We start from the raw sequence: 22,513 nt of genomic DNA on the forward strand, positions 1-22,513 counted from the left end.
GAGAGAAAAATGCGCGCGACGAAATTACCGCGAGCCCTGGACGCTTCGTCACTTCTCTCCTCCGCGATTAAACGCTCCCGATCTGTCGGCCGCCGAGCGGAAATTTTCCGCCGTGTCTTTTCGCTGGCTCTATTCCCTCTGTACTCTTTTGACGTCGGAAATCGGGTCATGCGCGAAATTAGAGTCAGTGGAAAGACGAGAAACGCCGGCGATTCGGAAAAACGGTTTATTGATCTCCGACGGAACAATAAAACAAGCCACGACGTAAATCGATACCCACCGGCGCGACTGACCTTCCGAAGATCAATACAAATAATAACCGTCCGGTGAAGATGGATGTATTGATTAATGAAAAATGACCGGGGCTAAAAATTTAGAATTATCCCTCAAGGACGCGCGGGAGTGCTATTTTCATTCCGCTTGCCTCGAGGTATGCCATAACGCGCGATCTGTTATTCTCGCCTCATCAAATTTCAATGTTTCATATCTACATTTATGAGCATGCAGAAGTGATAGATCGCTGGTGATTAGCGGTCATCAGTCATAACTAATTAATGATAATTTATTAATATATTTCCTCTTTGCGCTACTACTTACATTCTCATTTTCCGCGCGGTTGAATAACCTTTCCGATTAATCCGCCAGGGACACTCAAAAAAATGATCTTGCAATAATAGCTAAAATTTTCTAGGTGTAAAAAATTAACTAAAACAGATAAATGATTAGCAACTGTTGTGATATTGCATATGAAATTACTTAATCAGTTTAGATGACAGAAACAGAATAGGGGAAGGTGGGGTAAGACGGACCCCCTAAGCAAAAATGGTTATATTTTTTATATTAATGACAAAAAATAACTGAAATTTAGCATGAAGAAACTGTAGAATGTTTATTATAAGATTATAATGTTAAATTTGCAAAATTTGCAAAAGTTTGAATTATTATTAAGATTTTTAAAAACTTAATTTTGGTCCGTTTTACCCCATAGGTGGGGTAAAATGGACCATCCCATGGGGTAAAATGGACCAAGCCGAGATAATATGGATCAAGAAATAATTTAACTGATCAACTCAAGATCAAAACTATATAGTATTTATTAAATATTTTTGAATAAGAATAGAAATTAATTTAACATTAATCATTTTATTATACACACAAATCTTTAAAATAATTATAATCTTTATAATTTTTAACGTTTATATTAAATATAACATTAAATATAACATTTTAAAATAAAGCATGTAAATAAAATAAATAATTATTATAAAATCTGTTTTTATTTGGAGACATTATTTTCAATAAATTTCAAGTTTCTTCTACTTTTAACAGTGCGTTTTTTATTTTTCATAGCTTTTTTCAGTAAAAAAAAATGAGATGTAAAATATTTCTCAAATCAGAGCAAATATATAAGCAGAAAACTATAAGTAGAAAGTATAAGTAGAAAATATAAGTAGAACAAATATATAAATTGGTCCGTTTTACCCCATTTAAATTGGTCCATTTTACCCCACATGACAACATTAATATTATCTTATTTTTATTTACCTGTATCAAAATTATTTTTTAAATGTAACTGATGAAATATTACTTCTCAATAACCAGAAATATGGAACTTGTAGAAAAATTTAAAAATATTAAGTTTTGCAATCTTAGTCACTTAAAATGTAATACTAAGAAATTAGATCACGAGATCTATTTGCAAGAATTTGACGTTTCTTTATAAATAACTTATGATAGTCTTATGATATAATGACGTAATTTTTAAACAGTTAAAAAGCATCAAAAAGGAAATTAATTTTATGTTTATCCAGCAGATAGAGGTACTTACTAATAAGATCTAGCAAATGGACCATTTTACCCCGCGGTCCGTTTTACCCCACCTTCCCCTATATATCTGTATTGTTTGTGAACTTTAAAAAGAAAGTTTCTCTAAAGCGCCTATCTATATAAGATCAATCACGTGTTAGATCATGCAATGAATAACATTTAGCAATGGTACCTAAATTTTTCAGAAGCTATTGCTAGAACATTATTGCTATAAATTCTATATGTGACAAACAATGTTTTCACAGATACGAAAAATAGCGATACATTCTTGTTGCGATATCTAGAAATCTAGCTACATCAGTGAAATATTTTTTTGAGTGGACCGAAGCGGTTCGCTCTGGTACGAGCGGAACGCTGCGATGTCGCGCGATCATAATTACGCGAGAGGGCTACGCGCGCCGCGTGGTTTGATAGCACGGCGGGCGCGAAAATAGGACGAGGCTGGCACTCCGAATCGGCGTTCGAGCGAAAGAGCCGGCGAGAGAAATCGCCGAACGGACGAAATAGAAAAGGGACGCGAAGAGGTTCCGTTCGATCGGATCTTATCGGTCAGCCGCGGCATCGCTCGCCCGAGGCGTCCTTCCGATCGCTTCGTTTCGAACGATTCCACGCGCCGCTGGACGGCGATACACGTATTACACGGCGAGTGCAACGGCACTCGTCATTTATTTCACTCTCCGTGCGCGCATGGAAATGCCCGTTGTCCAGCAGAATAGCCCCCCCCCCCCCTCCTCCTCCCCCCGCATCTCCGTCGCATGTTCGCGAAGCTGAAAGCGCTTTTGGAAGCGCGTCCGCTTGTGAAATTTTTCAACGTTTCCGCGACGCGAAGATGTCGCGCACGAACAAAATAAATTTCTTAGTACGCTTTTACGGCTTGGAAATAGCATTCTGAATACTCATGATTTTATCATCGACCGTGCTTTGTGCGAAATACAATGGCATTAAGAGGAAGCAGCAATAAAAGCTAATGAAAAATTCTTCTTCGAATGTAATTTATTCGAGCGCAAATTTAAGTATATCGTTCTCATTGTCAAAGGGAACATATTATTTTCTCCGATGATAAGAGAATTGTGCGCGTATTGATAAGTGAATATCGCATAATTGACAGCGACGAAAAGGCGACGAGGCGGCGCGACTCGTCTTAATTGATTCGGATTACTTTGACCGTCGCGACGAAAGAGCGTGGAGGATTAACAGTTCACGTTCCGCTAGCGGACACGCTGGAGTCCGCTGTACCGCAATGCTCTCGCAGGACAGGACGCCGAAGATGCCCGGGGAGGGGAAAACTCCGGTGAATGGTCCAACGCACGAAAGGCCGGCGCGCGCGTTGTCTCAAAGTCTATAAATAACATAAGTCCAGGTCGTACATCGTGTTCCCGGGGTGTTATTTCCTCCGCGGGAATGGCGCATCCCCCTGCTATCGGACCCCGGCATCTCGTTGTCCTCCGAGAAAGTCTCTCACTGCGCTCTCGGACACACTCGGCTATTAACTTCACGAGCGAAAAGACCGTATACGCGACGCGCCACGGGCGGGTATCTGCCGATGATAAATAGTTGCGCGCGAAAGCTTAGCGAAACCGTACTGCAAACAAATCTTACTTTCCGGCAAGAAAATTAGAAACGATTCTCCGCGTTGTAAGATCTTTTTACAAAGAATAGAGAATTTGCTGCTCGCTTGCGCGAGCGATATCCCCGTCCTTGACCGGTCGATCTCGTCCAGATCGCTGGAGCGAACTGCTTCAATCGGGCTTCCGATTATTAATTCGCAAACATACAACATCGCGGTTAATTGCGCACGCTTCTGCGAACGCTACGAAGGTTGGATTGAAGGTTGGTTAATTAACTATGTTTCTCCGTCGCGCGCGTCCCCGTTGCACTGCGTACTTCGCGCTAATTAATTCCATTTTCATGCGCAACTTTTTAATCCATTTAACGTAATGCCGCGTCGACGCGCTGCGCCGTCCGTACCATTTTCTTGCCGCTTTCGGCGCAAAGCGTGTTTGTTTAAGCACACTGCTGTAGTTCCCGAGCCACTGATAATTAAAAGCGATTATCCCCCGCATATTTCCGCGAGATTTGTACTTCGGGCGCGGGAGAAAAACTCGGCGGTAATTATTTTCATTTGTTTCACACTTGGATTAATTAAAAGTTTAGCGATTGCTGAAATCTGCAGCTGAACGAAGAGGGGGGGAAGAAAAATTCCGCTTTTATTTTGCGCGCGGTAAGAAACGGACGACAAGGCACTGAAAACTAATGCCAGGAGTTTATGAAAGTAGATATCTTATTCATGAATTCTTAAATAAGATTTAAGATTTCAAGTTGGGAAAAGTTATCGAGGGGATTTCTCAAGATTTTGCAACGCGGTTGCGGTTGAATTTCCCGTATCTCCGATACGAACGCGTGTATCTTACAACACACGCAACTCCACCCCCCCCCCCCCCGTTTGTCTCAATTTGGGGCCAGCGGAAGGCACGTTCTGGCATCGTGTTTCAAGTGCCAAAGTTCTCCCGAGATAACCTAAACCCGTACACAGGTACGGATCTTGTTACGTAGATGCATTGTGCGGCCTCTGCACGCACAATCCGAGGCGCGCACCTCCGCGTGCGTGTGTCGCGACTGCAATCCGCATTCATGCGCGGGCGATTTGTACATACGAATCCACACACACACACACGTACGCGACAGACGTTAAACAAATGTTAGACGAGGTATACGAGATGTAATTGATGGAGAAGATTTATGTATCACCGCGCCAGAGATTGCTACGGAAAGTGTCGTGCGCATTTGTTATTTCGAAAAGTCCTTTTTATTTCCGATGTTGTAATTATTTATAAAATATGGTGCACGCGAACTTGCACGCTATTATTCTTTCCTCCGTCTATTTATCTTTCGCGGGGAGATTTCACACCCACAAGCGCGACGTGCACGTACAACGCACACCCGCACACGTCTCGTCATCTTCGCACGATCGCGCGCGTGCGGTTATGCATCTTACCGACGGCGTGTGTGCTCTACGATGCATCGCTTTGTGCGGTTAGCTTAAGCTGGGCTAGCGTCGTGCTCGGAAAGCGGCAAAGCGACTCACCCTTCGTAAGCGCGCGGACGGACGGCGTCTGGAAACCCCCCCGTCTTAACCGCGTAATGGAGGCTGCTTATTTAAGCAACGATTTTACGCGCGTTCTAGCGCGCGCGGTCGTCGCGATGTTAACGTTATAATGCGCTGTCAGCGCGAGAATCGATCGCGCCGTCACGCATTCAATTTAACGGCTTTGCCGAAGAGAGCATGCGATCTTAACGAGGAAATTGCCTTATTATTGCCGTACAGCGAGAGTGTGCCAGTTGGCGGTCAACTTTATGGCTCTCTTTTTTTTTTTTTTTTTTTTTACGAGAATGAAAGAAAAATTTTATGAAAAGAAACCGCTCGTAATTTCGTCCAGAGGACTCTTTTCAGAGGATTCGGGAAACCTCGTTAACTTTTTACGTCTCTATGACCAGATTGTATATATATATATATATATATATATATATATATATACAGTGCTTTATGAAAATATTAATTTTTATATCAACGCTTTTAAATCCATGTTCATGAATTCTCAAGTATTTTTCAAACTTTTGCAGTTCAAATGAGAGAATTGATTTTTACGTTTGGCGACGTTAATAACGTTGAAATAAATCCTGTTTCATTCCTTGAAATTATCTCGGATCGCAAAAGATTAACGACGAGAGAGGAGCCGTGCACGTCGATCTCCCCCCCCCCCCTCCCTCCCTCTTTAACAAAGTAACCCTCGAGGGGCGTCACTGCTACGATCTCAAGTCTCGCGATAATTACTCCGAGCGTGTCGCGTCCGATATCAAGTTTTCTCCGAGTTGGGAAAACTTGCGAAACTCGCTCTGTATCTGCTGCAATAACGTTGATGATGAGCGTGAAAGGTGGATCGGTTACCCGAGTGTATTTAGCGCGGCGGGCGCACACGACCACGCAAATGCACTGCGCATTATGTAACTATGCAGGCGGCAGGTTATGCCGACGGCGTTTTACGGTTCAATGATCCACAGGCCGCCGCGGTGCCGCGCGCCTACATTATTAACGAATAAAAGACGATATTGGCTTGCGAAGTTTATCCGCGGCTTTGTCGAAGATACGCCGCGCTTTACGCCCGACTGGATAATATCAGACCAGTCGATGGGAACGACGTGAGGCCGCTTTTAAATTTAACGTCGAATCAAACGGCCGGGGAAACGTTTGCCAATTTTCAATTGCTGCCGCGATCTTTCGATATTTAACTTCTCCTTCCTTCCGCGCCGGAGTCGCGAAAGCGACTTGTCTCGATCGAGCTGAGCATTGCAAGCGGCGTCGATATGATGTGACGGGGACGTTTGCGCATGAACGATATCGTCAATAAGCTGCTTTCAGACACGTAAGGAATTCAGATGACACTTTGGCATTTCGAAGTCGCGCTCGAATTTCCTTTCGAAGCACGTCGATTTCGAAGCGAGGCGCCTTGTGTCATCGGAGATACGAAATACGTGCCCCTCGACTTCTTTTCACGTGACTTCTGCATTCGCGTCGCCCGGGGTCGAAGGGTCGCCGCCGCCCTTCGGGGATGAGCGATGGCATTATCGGGATCGAGCGATCGAAAAACGGCCGTCAAATGGACGGGAAGAACCTTTCGTCGGCACGTAAAATAGCGAAGAGCAATCGAGGAACCGTTGTTTCGTAAACATTATGCGACACGTTGCAAACGTTGCGACAAACGCGCGAAATTACGATTCTGCAGCTCTGTGTAACATCATTCTGCATTAATGCGACAATAACCGCCTGTATCGCGCGCGTGTGCCGCGCGCGTTATATAATAAACGCGTGTCCTATTGTTTATTGCATAACCACATTATGGTGCAGCAATCGCTACGGCGCTTAGCGCTCACCTGGTTGACTATGCAAGTGACTGTACAATAGGATATTGCACGTTTACCGCACCTCATTTTAGCTCCCTAAACGATCTGAAATTAGCTGCCTTTTCTTCGGCAGAGTTTAAATATTCTCAGAAATATGTCACTCTCTTAGATTTTTGCTCGAATTAAATTTAAAATTAGAAAATTGCTATACACTTTTTTTTACAAGTTTAATTAAATATTCATATATTTTTTCCACTTTAATTTATTATATATTTAAATATTTACATTGTAATATAAAATTCCTTCGTATTTCTTGGCATCGAGACGTTGTCAACTATATCATGCGCATCGACCCCGAAAATTGGAGGACAATGAAGACGTTGAGGACGTAAAAGGGAATGCTCATGTCACGCGCGGCAGTACATTATTCTAGATTTAGCAGACCGCAGGGAGACGAAAGGGATGCCGAAGTTGGAAACTGACCAACCGTAATAGCTAGCTTCCAGCCAAGTAACCTTCTTCGGAAATGACACGCCCACCACGACTCGCACAGACCTACGCGTACAACATATTTAATTACTCGATCATTATTCCGCTTAACGCAGATGTTTCGTATTCACATTTCCACGTCAAATATTTTTGCAATCACTCGCAATATTCAGAGTCCATCGTCCGCCTTCAATCATTTTCTCGAACATCACATGCGCCCGCGTGTTGCGCGTGACTCAAGTTAAAGAGAATGAATGAATGTCGCGGTATCGAGACCCCATCTGGCGAACGCCATTCGGCACTATATTCCTCACCGGTCGCTCTTTTCAATGACGCGGCACACACGTGCGCGATATTCGTCCAGCTTGAAGCGTATCGTTTTGTGCGCGCGTGTTTGTGGGTCACATCACTCGCTATTCATTCGACGCCAGGGCTCCCTTCCGCGCCTGATCGAACACAGCGGACGTTTAAGGAGGATCGCTGACGAGCGATGTTCGTGAAAGGTCCTCTTTAATACTCCTTCGTGACGCGAACGACTTAGTTTGTCGCTCAACGACGCGGTGATAATAAAACGAGCGTCTCGCTGGCACCGAGTCGGAGGATACACGGGCGACGAAAAGTTAATGATTCTAATTTCTACGATCCGCTCTGCGCGTGGAATGCAATTCTCGTTTTCACGTACTTTGTACTTTACATTTTTAACTTCGCATACGCTGTTATGCTAATCAAACTCGCAGCTGTAACGTTTAATTATTTTTACAGACAACATTATTTGTACTTTTTGCTCGATAATATTCTGGCTTAAAACATAACATCATTCAGACTCACTTCGATTTTGTTCTCAAAGTATCTTTCGAAATTCGGGTAAATTTATCGCATTTATTCGAAGCTTTTCTCGATACGCATCTGTCATCTCCGAGTGAATTTTTCGGCAGATATTATTCGCAGACGTTACACATGCGTATACAGTGTTCAATCCTAAAACCCTTACGATAACATAACCCGGCGTCGTGAAGCAGACGCGTACCGCAGAAGACGCGGCTTCCGCGAAATCCTTCGTAAGGATAATGCGCCGCCGGCGATCCCCGGCGCGCGAAGAGGGGATGCACACGCGCACCCGCTCGGCGACAGGGGTGATCGGAAGAGAGAAAACCGAGAGAGCGAAAGCCGCGGCGCTGCTACTCCCCTCTCGGATGATAGTGGTGGTGGAGAGGACGCTCCGGGGGGGGAGGGGGGGAGTGATGGCAGCTCGAGGGGCGGCGGCGGCGGCGGCGGCGGCGGCGGCGGAAGCGTACGCCGGGATGGGAGGGTGGCAAAGGCGCATGCCAGTTGTGCCCTCGCCGCGCTACGAGTCGGGCAAACCAGGAATTCTCGCCCTTTTCTCGCCGGGGAAGCCCGGCGCGGTCGCGCGACGTTTTAACCCTCCTGGCGTCGCGAGCCTTCGCGGACTCGGGAGCGGATTTCCGGCGGCCGCTCTCTCTCTCTCTCTCTCTTCCGTGTCGCGGCATCGCCCGCCTTCGTCCGATTCGTCGCGAATGAGTCGCCGGAACAGTGATAACAGTCGATGATAATCGCCGGGCGCCCGTCTTCCCCACGCCGCTTCCGGCGCGTCCTCGCGCGACCTCGGTCAAGGCGAACGGCTGCCGTCGGTCTCGTGCGCGCGATCGGGTAGACGAATCTTCGCACGCTCTCGTCGGGCGAGCGGCGCGGTCGTGCGTCGGCCGCGACGTCACGACGCGCGGACGTCGCCCCGCGACGGCCGGCACGTGACCGGTCGAGAATCCGTCTTCCGGTGTGCCTCTGTTAAACGTAAAATTGTTTCGATCGTGATTGGCACGAGTGGCGCGATCCGACAAAAACGTTGGCCGAAACGAAGTTTCATTGCAGTGATTAAACGCGGAAGTCGTTTTCCCGTGTCTGTGGCAATTAGTAGTCTCTGGAATTCTTACCAGTAAAACAGTTCGAACCCTCGGTACTTTCGCATTGCGTATTCAGAGCTCGATTCCCTTTTTACGCCAAAATTATACGCAGTTCTTGCATTAATGTGTAGAACTGATGTATAGAATTGGATAAATTTAACTAAATAACAATTTACATATGTGAGTAAATTTGTTACGATTATACTGTTAATAAGCAATTTTGCTCTCATTATGTTTGGAAAGATAATTTCCAAATAATTGCGAAATAATTAATTTGCATCTATTATAATGACAGATAAATGAAGGATGCTGAAACAAATCATGAATACACATTGTAATTTTAATTAACAAATTTCTTTCCATTAATTAATTTCATCTATTTTATTGCTCGCAAAAACTTTTGTCGAGAAATCGCGAAAATCGGTTGTTGAAATTTTCGTACGAAATTTCACACGAAGCTTCGCGTCGCGAGCGTCAATTTTTGCTTCGACCCAAAGTTCGCGAAAGGGCAAAGCGCAACGAACGCGATCGTTCGGGAAGGGTTGATCGCGAAAGGCCAAGGGCGATGCGAACGGACTCGCGGGAGTTAACGAACCATCGGCCTTGACGAAAATAAACATTTTCGATATTTAGAATGCTGAGATATTTGGATTGCGCGTTCGGTGTGTTAATGATACGAGGAATGCGAAAGAAGTTGTGTGCGAAAAATGCAGAGGTCGACGTCTCTCCCCTCGCCGCGCGCTTAGTTATCTCGTCGGTCATTTATTCGCCTGCTCGTCGCCGCACGACACGCGGAAACGAATGCTAATCGGGGGTGTTCTCTTCCCTCGGAGTGCTAACTCGCGCGATGAGAAGGGCGTGAAATACGAGGGGAGGAACGACAGGAACAGCGCGAGGGAGAAACTAGTTGAAATCGGTGCGATATGTTCAACTAATGAGTTTTATCGTTAAATGCATCTCGTTAAGCGCGCTCGATTGTCGATCGCGTCGAACTTGACGATCGATTTTACCCAAACGTATCTGCATGCCTGTCGCACGATTTGGCGAATCGAACGGAGCTGTCGAATTCCCGCGTGTTCCTCGATCGATGTTTTAATCAAGAAAATAGTTGGAGCGGAGCCGCGAATTTACGGTTCACGCCGGCGCGAAGGTTTCGAAAAGCGTGAAACGTATGTGCGGCAAAAACGAAATAAGGTTCGCCGCTCGAAGGATAGAATTAAAATCGATGTGAGGAAACACTTGGAGCTTCGACGGTTGCCGCACCGTCGCTGTTTACTTCGAGAGAGACGCATTTTCCATATAATTAAACATATTTAGCATGTTTCACGTTCATCTTTTAACGTAACCTTTCACGTCGTAAATAATTTCTTATTCAATTACGTCAAATTATTCGCGGCGCAGTGTCTATATTAATCTTCTCTACGGAATAATAAGTTTCATGGAAAATAGCTTGTTTGGCATTAAGCTCTCTCGCACTCGCGATATATATAATCACCTTTTTAAAGATTACTTGAAAGGTTAAAGAGATTACACGGGAAAGCTATTAAAAAATCAGCGCAATCCAAACGATGCGGATTACGCTCCCGGGAGCGAGAGTAATTGGACGACGGGAATTTATATTTTGCATGAAAGAAAAATGCTAAGACGTGGGTCGCTTTTCGCGGCGATGATGAACAGTCTTTTGATAAAACCGACGTGGTTACCGAGAACGTAGTTGTAGTGGCAACTTGATTATTCATGTATTCGACTAGCAACTCCGGCAACTCTGTTTTCGATGCACGCTTTACATGCTGCCGAATACATTACGCCGCAGGGGCGATAATGCGATGGAAAGATAGCACGCCGCTTCCCTTTTTTTACTCGTGACAAGCTTCGCCAAATTACTGACGATATTATATCACCAAGCGAAGGACGGAGAGCGTAGTACTAGATCTTCTTGCCAAAGGTTGCCAACTCTTTTGTGCAACATCAATTTGAATACTGCACATGTATATTTTATACGATTTGAAAGGAACTGTAGAATACAAAGAGAACAGAAACTGTCCCGCGGCACTTTTAGAAATTCTTTGGGGAGAAATACGGAAAGTGGAAAAAAAAAATGTTATAATAAGAAGGAATAAATTTTATACGATGAAATCTATTTCCCGCGCCGAACGGAATGAGAAAGAATCGGGAAGATAAATGATTCAATTATGCAACGTAATCTCTAATATTTTCGTTACATCACGTTATTACACGGTGTACCGAAATTTAATGAATATCGACTTAATATCAAATCGTTTGCAGCGTAGCTGCGGAAAGCTTGTCAGACGGCTTTTAATATGTCTTGGTGCATCGTCGACCGTTTAAATGAGTTTATGATCGATTTATCGCTTCGAGAGGCGTATCTCGGAGTTCATTTCCGGCAAAATTTAGGCACCGCGTGTGACGAAGACGTATATTATAGATATTAAGATCCACGAAGCGGCGAGATGAGGAGAAAAGAGGCGGATGAAAGTAGCCGGTTCTTTATTTCCGTAAATGCGTGCAACTTTTGATAAACAGTGATAGACTTGGCAACGAGTTTACACGAGTTTCCGAAGTGGTTATCGCTTCGGAGTCGATTCAGCGGTCTTCGCTCTTAATTTGTTTTTCAATTTTTCCTCCGAACGCACGCCTCCTTTTGTGGAAACGACAGTATAAATGCATTTTTATCAGACAAAATTGGTAGTCCGGTATTAAAGCATTTCATAATGCATTTGCAACGTTTTTTTTCCGGAAACTTATATGAATTTCGTCCGCTTGTTGCACTGTTTTTACAAAATATTGTGAGGGAAATTGCGGCAAGAATAGATGGAACGCCATTTTCTCGGAGGGCTGTTTATATTAATACAGGATTGCATGTTCCGCTGCGAGAGAAACGACATTTCCGTGCGACAGGTAATTTGCTATTCCGCTTTAGAATTAGCTGACTAATTGCCACGGTTTCATGGTGAGAACGAATTCAAAGCTCGATGCGTCGCGGAAACACGACGTGTACACATCGCGACACGTGTAACACTGTGCAATGAACTTTGCGTGCATAATTTTCGCCGATCTAGTTTTAGTATTTACGTTAATAGATCGATAAAATGAGCCGCTGACGTAACGAAATACATTCGTTGAGCTGCACTTTGCAATGGCCGAAGCTGGAATTCCGACGATTGTCGATTTAAAACATGAAATCCGAGTGCGTTCACCCATCGAGATTAACGCTTGAACACGCGTGCCGGTTGGCGCCGCCGATCGGAAAACACGGGGAAAAGCCGGAAGCGTGCTTCCTAAATGCGCGATCGAAGACAAATTCCGTCGTACGTGCGAAAATGTAACGATTTCGCCGACGGGCGAAATCTACGATTGTGATTGATTCGGGAGAATCTACGGAAGAGTTGAAGGAACGCTCGAGAGGCACCGTTCGATGTGGAAAACGCGCAGCCAATATGTTCGCGTGCCTATGGAATTTCTTCGACTGGTAAGAAGCAGTAATGGCAACACATTTGTATACAGCACACTACGACACGGGAAATGCTTATTTAGAACATCCGTTTCCTTTTTATTCCTTCCTTTTCGATGATACATTAATCTCAGTCATTTGCGATTTATTTATTTCGATATGTCTGACACTTGTATGTTTTCTCATATCTTATTCTTTATAGCGTGATTCGAACTCGTTAAAGCTGAGATTCAGATGCCTTGTCTCTTTTCTTGAGAGTGGAAGAATTTTAATTAGCTTAACTTAAACGAATGCAATTAGAATAATAATCTCGAGTCTGCCACCGCACGATTGACGACCGTTTTACCTCAGAGTTTTTATTAATGTAGCGCAATGTAGCGCTCACGTGACATTTTCACAGTAGTTAAAAATTGTTTTCTTATATTCTACGCTCGGTCCATTAATTCACGGAACGATGAAATCCTTTCGGTCGACTGCAACTTTGCGTTGCATAATTCGCCGGAAACGGATTAGCGGAACGCGCATGGTACGGAACGATAAATCCTTTCGCTTCGTGCCGCTCTCAATTAGACTTATTAGTTTATTACTGGTAACATTGACTCATTTTCTCTCATCGTGTTCTCGAAGCACTAATTTTTTCTCGCATTCTTATATATATATATATTTCTTTTTACATAATTATATAAGGGAAGTGTGCTCAAAGAAATTTTATTCACGCTGCTCTGCTCCGTTGAAACTGTCATTCACCTCTTCTTATCTCCGTTTTACGCGCGAAATATTTCGAGGTAATTAAAAGAAAAAGAGGAGCTTTGCAACGGAAGAATGAAAGTCCACAGTGTAATCGATATCACCAGAGGATGTGACACGGCAAATTCTCTCTTCGTCTTTTACTATTTTTGTCTATGTCTGCGATTATTTTCAGTCTACGCGACAGTCTACATTGCTATTTCATTGCTTTAACGCTTTGTCTATTATTAAAATATTTAGTTGTAATTTATTGAAATTCGAAAAATATGCGCGTCGAGCACATCACGGCGTTGAAATGATAAAAATACGTATGAAATGCAAATAGTTCCCCTTTAAACGATTGAACAAAGCAAATATTATTTTCACATCTGCGAATATTTTATTCATATTATTATTTTATTTAAATATTTACATTCTGGCTGATATTTTTTTATAGAAACTATCTGGCTGTAATTTAAAAATCTATAGTATATATTTCGAGAAGAACATAAAGTAAAAATAGCAAGGATATCGCGAATGCCTTGCCTTTTTAACTTGGATCACAAATTTGTAAAAAAAATGATATTCCGTAAAAAAGAATTCCGTTCCCAAATCTACACGCAAATATAAGACATAAATAGCGCAAACTTTACGAATACTTCACATTGTCAACTTCAATCTCATCAAATTCGATAAAAATTGAATCCCGAGAGAAATTGGAAGATTCTTCGGCGCGCCTTGTCGACACAGGAGCGCTTCAAAATTGATTCTCGTTCCGATGTGCAGCCACGAAGACCCTCGGCCGAATATTGCCGGCATAGTCGAGCGGACATATTTCCTTACATATGAATAAACTCGGCTAGAATTCACGAGAGCGGGGGGAGTGGACGGCAGGTTCGCGCAAATATTTTATTTCGCCCAGCAGAATTTCTAATAAAGCTAGAAGTAACGTGTCAGCTTCGAGGACAGCTCGCGCTTGCAAAATTTGCTCGTTCTCTCCCGCTGCCGCGAGATGCGGCTCCGTAGAATGTAACGCGGGAATCCTCGCGCCGCGGCTCTATTGTAACGTAAACTTGCACGCTTTCGAAATATCGCTTCGATACGGCCGAGTTTTTCATTTAGCTCGCAGCCGCGGGAAATGTATGCCGCGTCGGTGAAACGGGGATGAAAGAGGAATCGGGCGGGCACACGGCGAGGATCTCCCGCGCGAAAACTGCACGCGAAGCGAGGTATTGTAGCCTGTGTCGTGATAAAGGAGTGATTGTTATCGATGAGGAAAGCAAAGGGTTGAATGTGCGTATGTGGGTCAAGTGCGTATAACAGGTTTGCACGCCTTTGATAAAGTTGATGACTATGCGCGGCACGATGTTTCCACAGTACTTGTGTGCTTCTGTGAAAATTTCACTAAAATAAATCAGAATTAATTAAGCGGGAAAGAGATGATTATAATCACGCATGTTCGTATCGTCGTTGCGTGCGTCTCGATTCTCAGTTGTCTCATATATTTTACGACCGTTCCTGTTCTCGTAATGTAAAACTTAACGAAATCAGTTGTGTGAAACGAGCTTGACAAACGTAATTAATCTTTGTGCTTTCTCCATCTCGCGTTACTTCGTTACGTCGGCTTGTGTCGCCAGCAGCTCGGCCGTGTGAAGCGCGTTTTCGTTTTGTGTTACGATGGGGTTGCACTATTTTCACCGGCCGAGCCTTTCGCCCCCATGATTATCGATCGGCTACCTAGGTCAACGAATGTGTGTGTTGCGAGGGATTGCACTCGCCGGGAAGACTTCGTCGCTCGACACGTGCGTCGAGCGTATGGCATGCGCAGTGCAAAGAACCATTCACACATATTACTGACGTGTTCGATGGCCCGGTGTAACGGCATTGTAGTCACGTTGTTACGATATTTGCGTTTCGCTGATTGTTGCCCGTGTACAATCAAGTGTCCGACTAGTCGGTGCGAAGAATATTATCGGAGAATATTACGCGGAAATTGAATAAATGGACACGCGAAGCGCAAATATTTGCATTAAATAATTGATACTGAATGATATAAAATATTCGAATGATATTATTAATCTTCAATTGTGTGATTATAAATTTCCTCGATTGTTAACTATATCAAGCTCGAACATGAAGAGCCCGATGTAGCCAGTTTGCATTTCTCGCTGCCATTGTTACGTGTAATTCGCCTCCTATTATGAAACTAAATAATAATAACCAGAGTTGGCGTTGTATCCCACGATATTGACGCGAAATCAGCCTCGTATTATTTAACTTTTGAATAATCGCGTTATCGAATCGCAATGCTCAATGGATAAGATTTATGATGCGCGTTAGTGAAAATCCATAGATGAAAAACCGAGAACAGGACGAAAAGTCTTTCGCGCCTCGAAAAGGAATCCATTTCAATTATATTCTTTTGCTGTGAGAGGAAGTGACGTATCGATGTGTACGGTATACCGCGACCAACAAGATGCCATGTACCTATCTAAACTCTCGTGTACTCTCATCGCTGCATGTAGAATACCAGGCTCTTCGAGCCTGTCGTATTAATTAACTCACAGCTCGTTGAGTTTACAATTCGCATCGGTAGACAAACTTCAAATCTTCCGGTTGGATGCATATGAATAACATTTGGTTAGACGCATAAGTTTTAGTACAAATATATATTTGAGAATAATTTTGTTGAAACAAATAATTAACACGAGAATTCGAAGTATTGCAATCAATTTATTTATTTTTTTTTTTTCAATGAACGTGAATTCTTATTCCGTATTTGTATACATTTTTACATTTCTGTTTCATCAAATAAATTCTTGATATAATTTTTAAAAACTGATAAATTTGAAATAGTAATTGCTGTTTACATCGTGCAAACCATTCGTTCTTTAAGTAACTTTAACGATATTTATAGCTTCCAAAATCTTTGTTTTTAAATATGCTTCTCAAAATAGAAACGCCGCAGCAGTCTGTAATCATTGACATCTCACTGAAATTTACAATTTCTTTTATCACTTTCAAGAGAAGCGCGTTGTGTAATATTTCGGCCGACTCGTAAGCTACGAGATAAGTTTTATTCCTGCGCGAATATTCAGCAGGGAGCTTGACAAAGCAACAGGATGTATCTGTCGGGAAGTTAACATAAATTCTCCGACTAATATCCTGCCGTGCGCTATTAAGCTCGGCTTGCTTATAAATTAGCTTCGGCGCGCGGCCTTCATTTCGCTTCGGCTTCCAATAAACTTCATGTCAGCCGTCCTCCGAGCAGTCCCGACTGTCTTCCGATAGTCATTCAACAGTCGATTCTGGCGATCATAAAGTTCGCCAATAAAATTTCTTCAGCAGGCCGCGAACTGCGGCTGCGGAAAAAGCTGCCGGGGAAAACGGGAAGGGAGAAAGGACGAAGGGAAAGGAAGCGGAAGGCAGCTTTATCGACTAGACCGTGCATATTGGGACTTGCAAGTACCTAGACTCGTCGTTCGCCATGTTTGTTCCACTTGTACGCGCTCGTTACCGCAGTGGTACACTTGTATAATACTTTTCGTCAACTTTCGGGAAATTAAATAAAAAAGCGGTGGAACAACATCGCCCATGCAAATTGCTAGAAGAGAGCAAACTGGGGAAGCGTCGCACTTTCATGGGGCCATGGAAGGATCCTTTTACATTCTTCCAATATGAACCGGGAAGAGACGGACAAGCAAGCACTTCACATCGGTTTACGCGAGAGAAGCTTTCATGCAGAATGCAAAAATATTTGCGAGTTCTCGTGAAGAGAGTTTAAAAACTAACATTTCCGGGGGCCTCCAGTCAAATAAAATTCCCTTTACAAATATATAACGAACATATTTGCTTCATTTTTTGTTTATCGTGAACAATGTTAATGCGAAAAGTACTAAATGTCACAAATCATATTTCAGAAACGCAGACAGACACACGTGAAAATGTATAAGTTTCATTCGAATTCTCCGCGTACATTTTCTTTACAATTTTAAAAATAAAAATTGACACCATTTTTTTAAATATAATTTTTTATATTAATTTGATCCGTTAATACTTTCTTTTTTTAGCTATCTCCCATTTTCCGACATTGGATTTTGTTTGCGTTTGCTCCCTCTTTTTCTCCCTTCGCATTTCGAATAAATTTTTTTGCAATTAAACATACACACATATGCGTAATTTCTAAACGAGATATTACCCGATGCCAAAAGTTTTTATGCGAGGGCATAAATCCAGCGCGTTTGCTCATGAAGGATGTAAATTGTTAAAATAATGAGCTCCCTAAATTAATTTGTCCGTTTTCTCTTGAAATATCTATTTTATTGTTTGTACATTCGCGCGCGGAGCAAAATATGCGGCACTCGGAGGCATCCGGATTTGCTCATTCAAGCAATTTCTGCACGAGGCGGTCTACGTTCATATGTATCCCTACATGCTAATTTTACCTGACCTTCCCACGGATGCTGCAAGCTCCATCCGACAAGGTCATCGGTGAAAAAAATCCGTACTCGACTCGTGCATATAGCTATGTATCCGGTAACGTACTCTCTCTCGTTCGCCTATTAGCGATTTATCGATGTTCAATTATTCGCTGTACACTCCTTCGCATCTATTTCCGTAGGATATCGATTTCGACGCTTCCGATATAAATTTCTGGGTCAAGTGACACGGTGAACTTAAAAGATCGCTGTCGCGCAGGAGGATTACGACGGTGTCGCGTAACAGAGTGAACTTTTGCCCGATACTCCGAAGCGCGGCCGTGTCGATACGGGAAAATAACGCTTAATACGCGTAACGGCATTTTAATAACATAATTACCGTCGTATGTTTAAAGTGTATTTAATCTACGTGCGAGCGTGCAGCTCGGTGGACCGCATTAAACTCTCATTTTCAAATGGCCGGACCGACCGCCGCATGCGTTTTTAATTGTCTGCTTTACTTTGTTCCCCTTGTCACGTTCACAACGTACATACATTCGAGCATATATATATGTAACTACATATAACTACTCTAATTTCATTATGCCGTGCGATGCACGGGCGGTGTCGTATTACAGTAAATACACACGGTGTATGATTATGATATGAATACTGCAATAAAAATATAAAGAACACCGCAGTATTTTTTTTCGCGGCACTCGCGCGACGTGTCTCAAGCACGTTACAATCCTTTGACGTTTATTTGTAATTGAGGTCTAACGACCATTTTATACGATTGTTTTTGTCGCGACGTTTTAATTTCTGTCATTAAATATCCAGACCATTATGTCAAAGATTTTCCAATTTATTGTAATAATTGGTATTATTTCTATTTACGGATATCGATTCGATATCTGTATAATGCTGAAATTGGAGTCGCAGAATTGAACAAAAATTGCATTATTCGTAGCCGAGGAGAGATCATTTGTCGGGCGTTCGTCGTACAAACAGTGACGAATGGAACACGAAGTGATAATCGCGACGCTACATTCTCGCTATCTCCGCCAGGTTTCCGCCGTAAGAAGTATTCCTAGCCTGAAAAGATCAATGCAGCTGATATGATCGCGTGGCGCAGAAACGTATGCCGCATTCGCCACGTGCCGTGAGCAAACGAATGTACACGTCGAGCTACATCAAAGGGTTAAATCGTGGCGCATCGCGCCGCATCGCGACGACCCAATTTTACGTCGCCGTGTTACGCGGACGTTGAAGCAACGTACGCGATGCAATTGGAGGAGGAGATTACGCAGGAGATTGTTTTATATTTCCCGATGTTTGCATAGAACTCACATTGTATTGTATTTCATCGCGATCTTGCCGTTTTGATAAGGAAGCTACGAATCGCTAGGAAAAATATCAATAACCGCGTCTTCTCCGAGGAGAAAGTTTCCGCGGAAGAAAAAACAATGTTCCGGTGGACTCCGCGAATGGAAACAACTTCATTAGAGCGCGCGAGTGCGATTTAGTGCATCGGTTTTTAATTACAGCCGAAACTTACGGCGCGGTATATCTTTCTTCCTTTCCTCGTTGGACCAGCCGCTACAGCGAGCAATTCTGTGCCGATTAAGGGCGGTCATTAAAGACCGCGCGCTGTCACGAATTTGCGGGCGGATCGGCAGATGCTACGCGATGGGCCGTGTCTAGAATTTCATTTCGACGCCATTTCGCTCGCCATTCCGGACGAATACGGCAGTCAATGACATTAATCATTCTGACGTCGACGCGCGCCGTCGGCACAACGCATCGCGCGTTCCACTGCAGTTCGATTATCTTATCGTCCTCTAAACACGATTGCTAATGTCGAATAAGGAGATCGGCGGGTGGCATTCGATGGGTCGAATTGGAAACGGATGGCAAATAGAACCGGTCAATCGAATCTGCGGTTTCGGCAAGCCGATACATTGCCCGTTGCTTTTAGCTTTCCGAGGCTTGATAAATCGACTGTTTTCGAGTCGACTATATGTGGCTGTGTTGGATCGCCCGATCTCGCAATTAGCGTGCGCAAAAAAGGTTCGATGGTACAATTTTAGAAGCTTAGGTCGCTATTTATTTTTTTTTTGACGTGTATTCCGGATACATTGTTAATTGCGTATCCGATTGACGAGATTTATTTCTATATAAAAACGGAAATCTGCAACATTTCAATTGTTATTCCGCGTTTAGAAGCTAAAAATAGGTGCGATCGACGGGATGTCAAATATTATGCTTGGCACGATAGTAGATTAACACTCGTTATATTTTAATGACAGCTGGAGGGAGAGAGAAATTCTTCAATCTCTTTCAATTATCGACGATCAGAAACGCGGCGAGAGCTTAATGGTATCAATTTATAACAATTCTTAGGATTTTCGGAAAATAAATCAAATCGACGATAAAAAGATCCGAGTTCTAATATCGGCCGACATGTATAGAATGGAAATAGCATTCGGCGAGCATTGAATTTCTGTTGCGCTCGGTGATCGATGCGCACGCGTGCGCGTCCATTCACACGCGTACATCTCGTCACGTGCAGCGCTCGGCCACGCTACGATGGACGGAAACTACAGATGGGATCTACGTGCTCGTCGCCCTGAGGAATAAAATCGTTCAGGACGATAAATCGATCTCTCGTACTTATCGAAGCGACTTTCCGAACGAATAACCCCGCGTCACGTCGCACTACACTGCACTTTTTCGCCCTGCAGTTAAAATAAAAAGCGATAGCGCGTTACGCGCTTTGCGCATCTCCGTCTATCTTTGCGTGGCGCAAATACTAGAGTAGATTTTTTTTTTTTTTTACATAGAAAGCTTATGGAGAACAAATGTATCGAATAATTATATTAATTTTTAGAACAGACAGATGAACGTAAAAGCATAATTTTCTTTCACAAAGGAATCGAGTTGCAGTAAAGAAAGAGAAGAGATAAATTTAAAAAAAATTCCTACAACTCGAAATGATTAACTTATTTTATCATTGAATTTGTGTGAAACAAATCCATATTCACGAATGCACGTCCACTGGTTTTCCAAAGGAAGAATGCGCATTTCACATAGCATTACATTATTCCAATACGCGGTCACTACTGGATAAAATATTAGTTCTCCAGTGCGGAAGCTCGTCGAATGAAACTTTCATTTCAGATTCTTTTTTTTTAGCGCGGCGAGATATCGATCGGTCTCTGACGGCACATGGCCAATAAATTTTCAATGCTCTCGTGTCGAAAAACGCCGAGCCATAGCTTCGTCGTACGTATTGTTTGAAAATCGAGGTCGAGATTAGTCTGGAAGCTACGGAAGCGGAAAGTGACGATCGCTCGATATACTTCGACAAACATTAAGATTATTGTCTTTAAAGTGGCGGAACTCCGGTACAAAAATGTAGCGCGAAACATTATATCGTAAAGCATAAACAATGAAGAGAAGTACTGGCGAAATATTCACAATAAAGTCAGACTTGGCTTGATATAATTCTAATCAAATGACACAAGAATAATTCAAAGCGTTGTACAATTTATATACATCTTTTGCCTAACGATAAATAATTTTTTGTTGCAGGCTCGATCAGCCGGTGACCAGCTCGACACCCGGGATGGACAACAAAAAGGTAAAACTGCTCACAAGTGCGTTATCAGTGTTTGCACATTTTGCGCACAATTTCCGAAATTACATATTTCCCGAAGATACGGCGATAGAATTCATCTTATAAAGGGAGGAAGCTAAAATTAACCGAGTCGCGTCGCAGGGAACTGCCGCGGCGCACGAATCGCAAATAATGACCATTCTCGCGATCGATTATTACCTACTGTTCGGAACCGCAATGTTTAATGAGTTGTATGCGGACCGCGGGGCTTTTGTGCGAGCGAGAATGGCGAAACTATCTGCGCTGCCCATCCAATTAGAGGCATCGCTCGAATTAGCGCTGTGTGACGATTATCTCATCGGGACTAATGGCACGAGCGATGCGAATCGGTTGTGATTCAATCCGACGTCACGCGTGAGAAAGAGTGGACAAAGAGAGAGAAAAAGGAAGAGAGGGAAGACAAAAGTTTCGCCAGGAGGAGTTTCGTCGTCCCGCGAAACGAAGTTTTCCTTAGGATCAGCGAACCCTGCGGAGTTACGTCTTCTTCGGTCGGGCAAGCGCGTTTTCGTTTCCGTCGTCGAGAACCGCGCAGCGAGCGCGGTGTAATTTAACGGATTATTCAGGCAACTCCTCTTCCATGTCCGGCTTTTTCGTAGCGCGACGAAAGCTCGCGTAGAAAATCTCACGACGCAGACGCACAGACGAGCGCGCTGCTGATGCACTCCCGACGCATTTTCTGCGTAATGTTTTTCTAACGTTTGAGACGATTGATAATATTTCGCTTCGACTGCTATATACGAGCCTCCTGAAAGCCAAAACCGAATCTACCACGCTTTTTGTAAATTCTCTGCTTTTTATTTGCTGCAGTTGAAAGGCTCATATGTAGTTCTTAGCATTCGTAATTTAGAAGCACTCCGAACACTATTTATTCGCGCGCTGTACGTGAGTTGCAACTTGCGAGTTTCCCAAAGACACTCGCGGCACTTTGTATCCCTTGAAAAATACGGATCTTATCGGCATCTCGCGGAGTGCCGAAAAACTGAGAGCAGTATTAAGAAAACGGAGTATTTCCGGTGCAATTGTCGGAATCTCTCTCTCTCTCTCTCTCTCTCTCTCTCACATAGATAAAACGTACTAGTTTTAT

At 43.4% G+C, this 22,513-nt stretch overlaps 1 protein-coding gene across 15 annotated transcripts in view; it reads left to right on the forward strand.

Annotated features, from left to right (window-relative positions):
- Positions 1-22,513, forward strand: part of kmr (kramer) — a 138,874-nt gene that overhangs the window by 58,074 nt on the left and 58,287 nt on the right. For 12 of the 15 annotated variants that reach the window (XR_010891097.1, XM_067358551.1, XM_067358550.1 and 9 more), the window contains one exon: positions 21,345-21,393. Coding sequence is in view for 14 of the 15 variants with exons in the window: in XM_067358541.1 (XP_067214642.1) it covers positions 21,345-21,393 (49 nt within the window). In the remaining variant the exon portion in view is untranslated. Of the gene's footprint in view, positions 1-8,530; positions 12,625-21,344; positions 21,394-22,513 lie in introns of those variants that run through there. The other 3 variants (XM_067358548.1, XM_067358549.1, XM_067358547.1) reach the window with 3 other exon arrangements.

The sequence above is a fragment of the Linepithema humile genome, chromosome 7 (genome assembly GCF_040581485.1).
Source record: "Linepithema humile isolate Giens D197 chromosome 7, Lhum_UNIL_v1.0, whole genome shotgun sequence".
Classification (NCBI taxonomy): Eukaryota; Metazoa; Arthropoda; class Insecta; order Hymenoptera; family Formicidae; genus Linepithema; species Linepithema humile.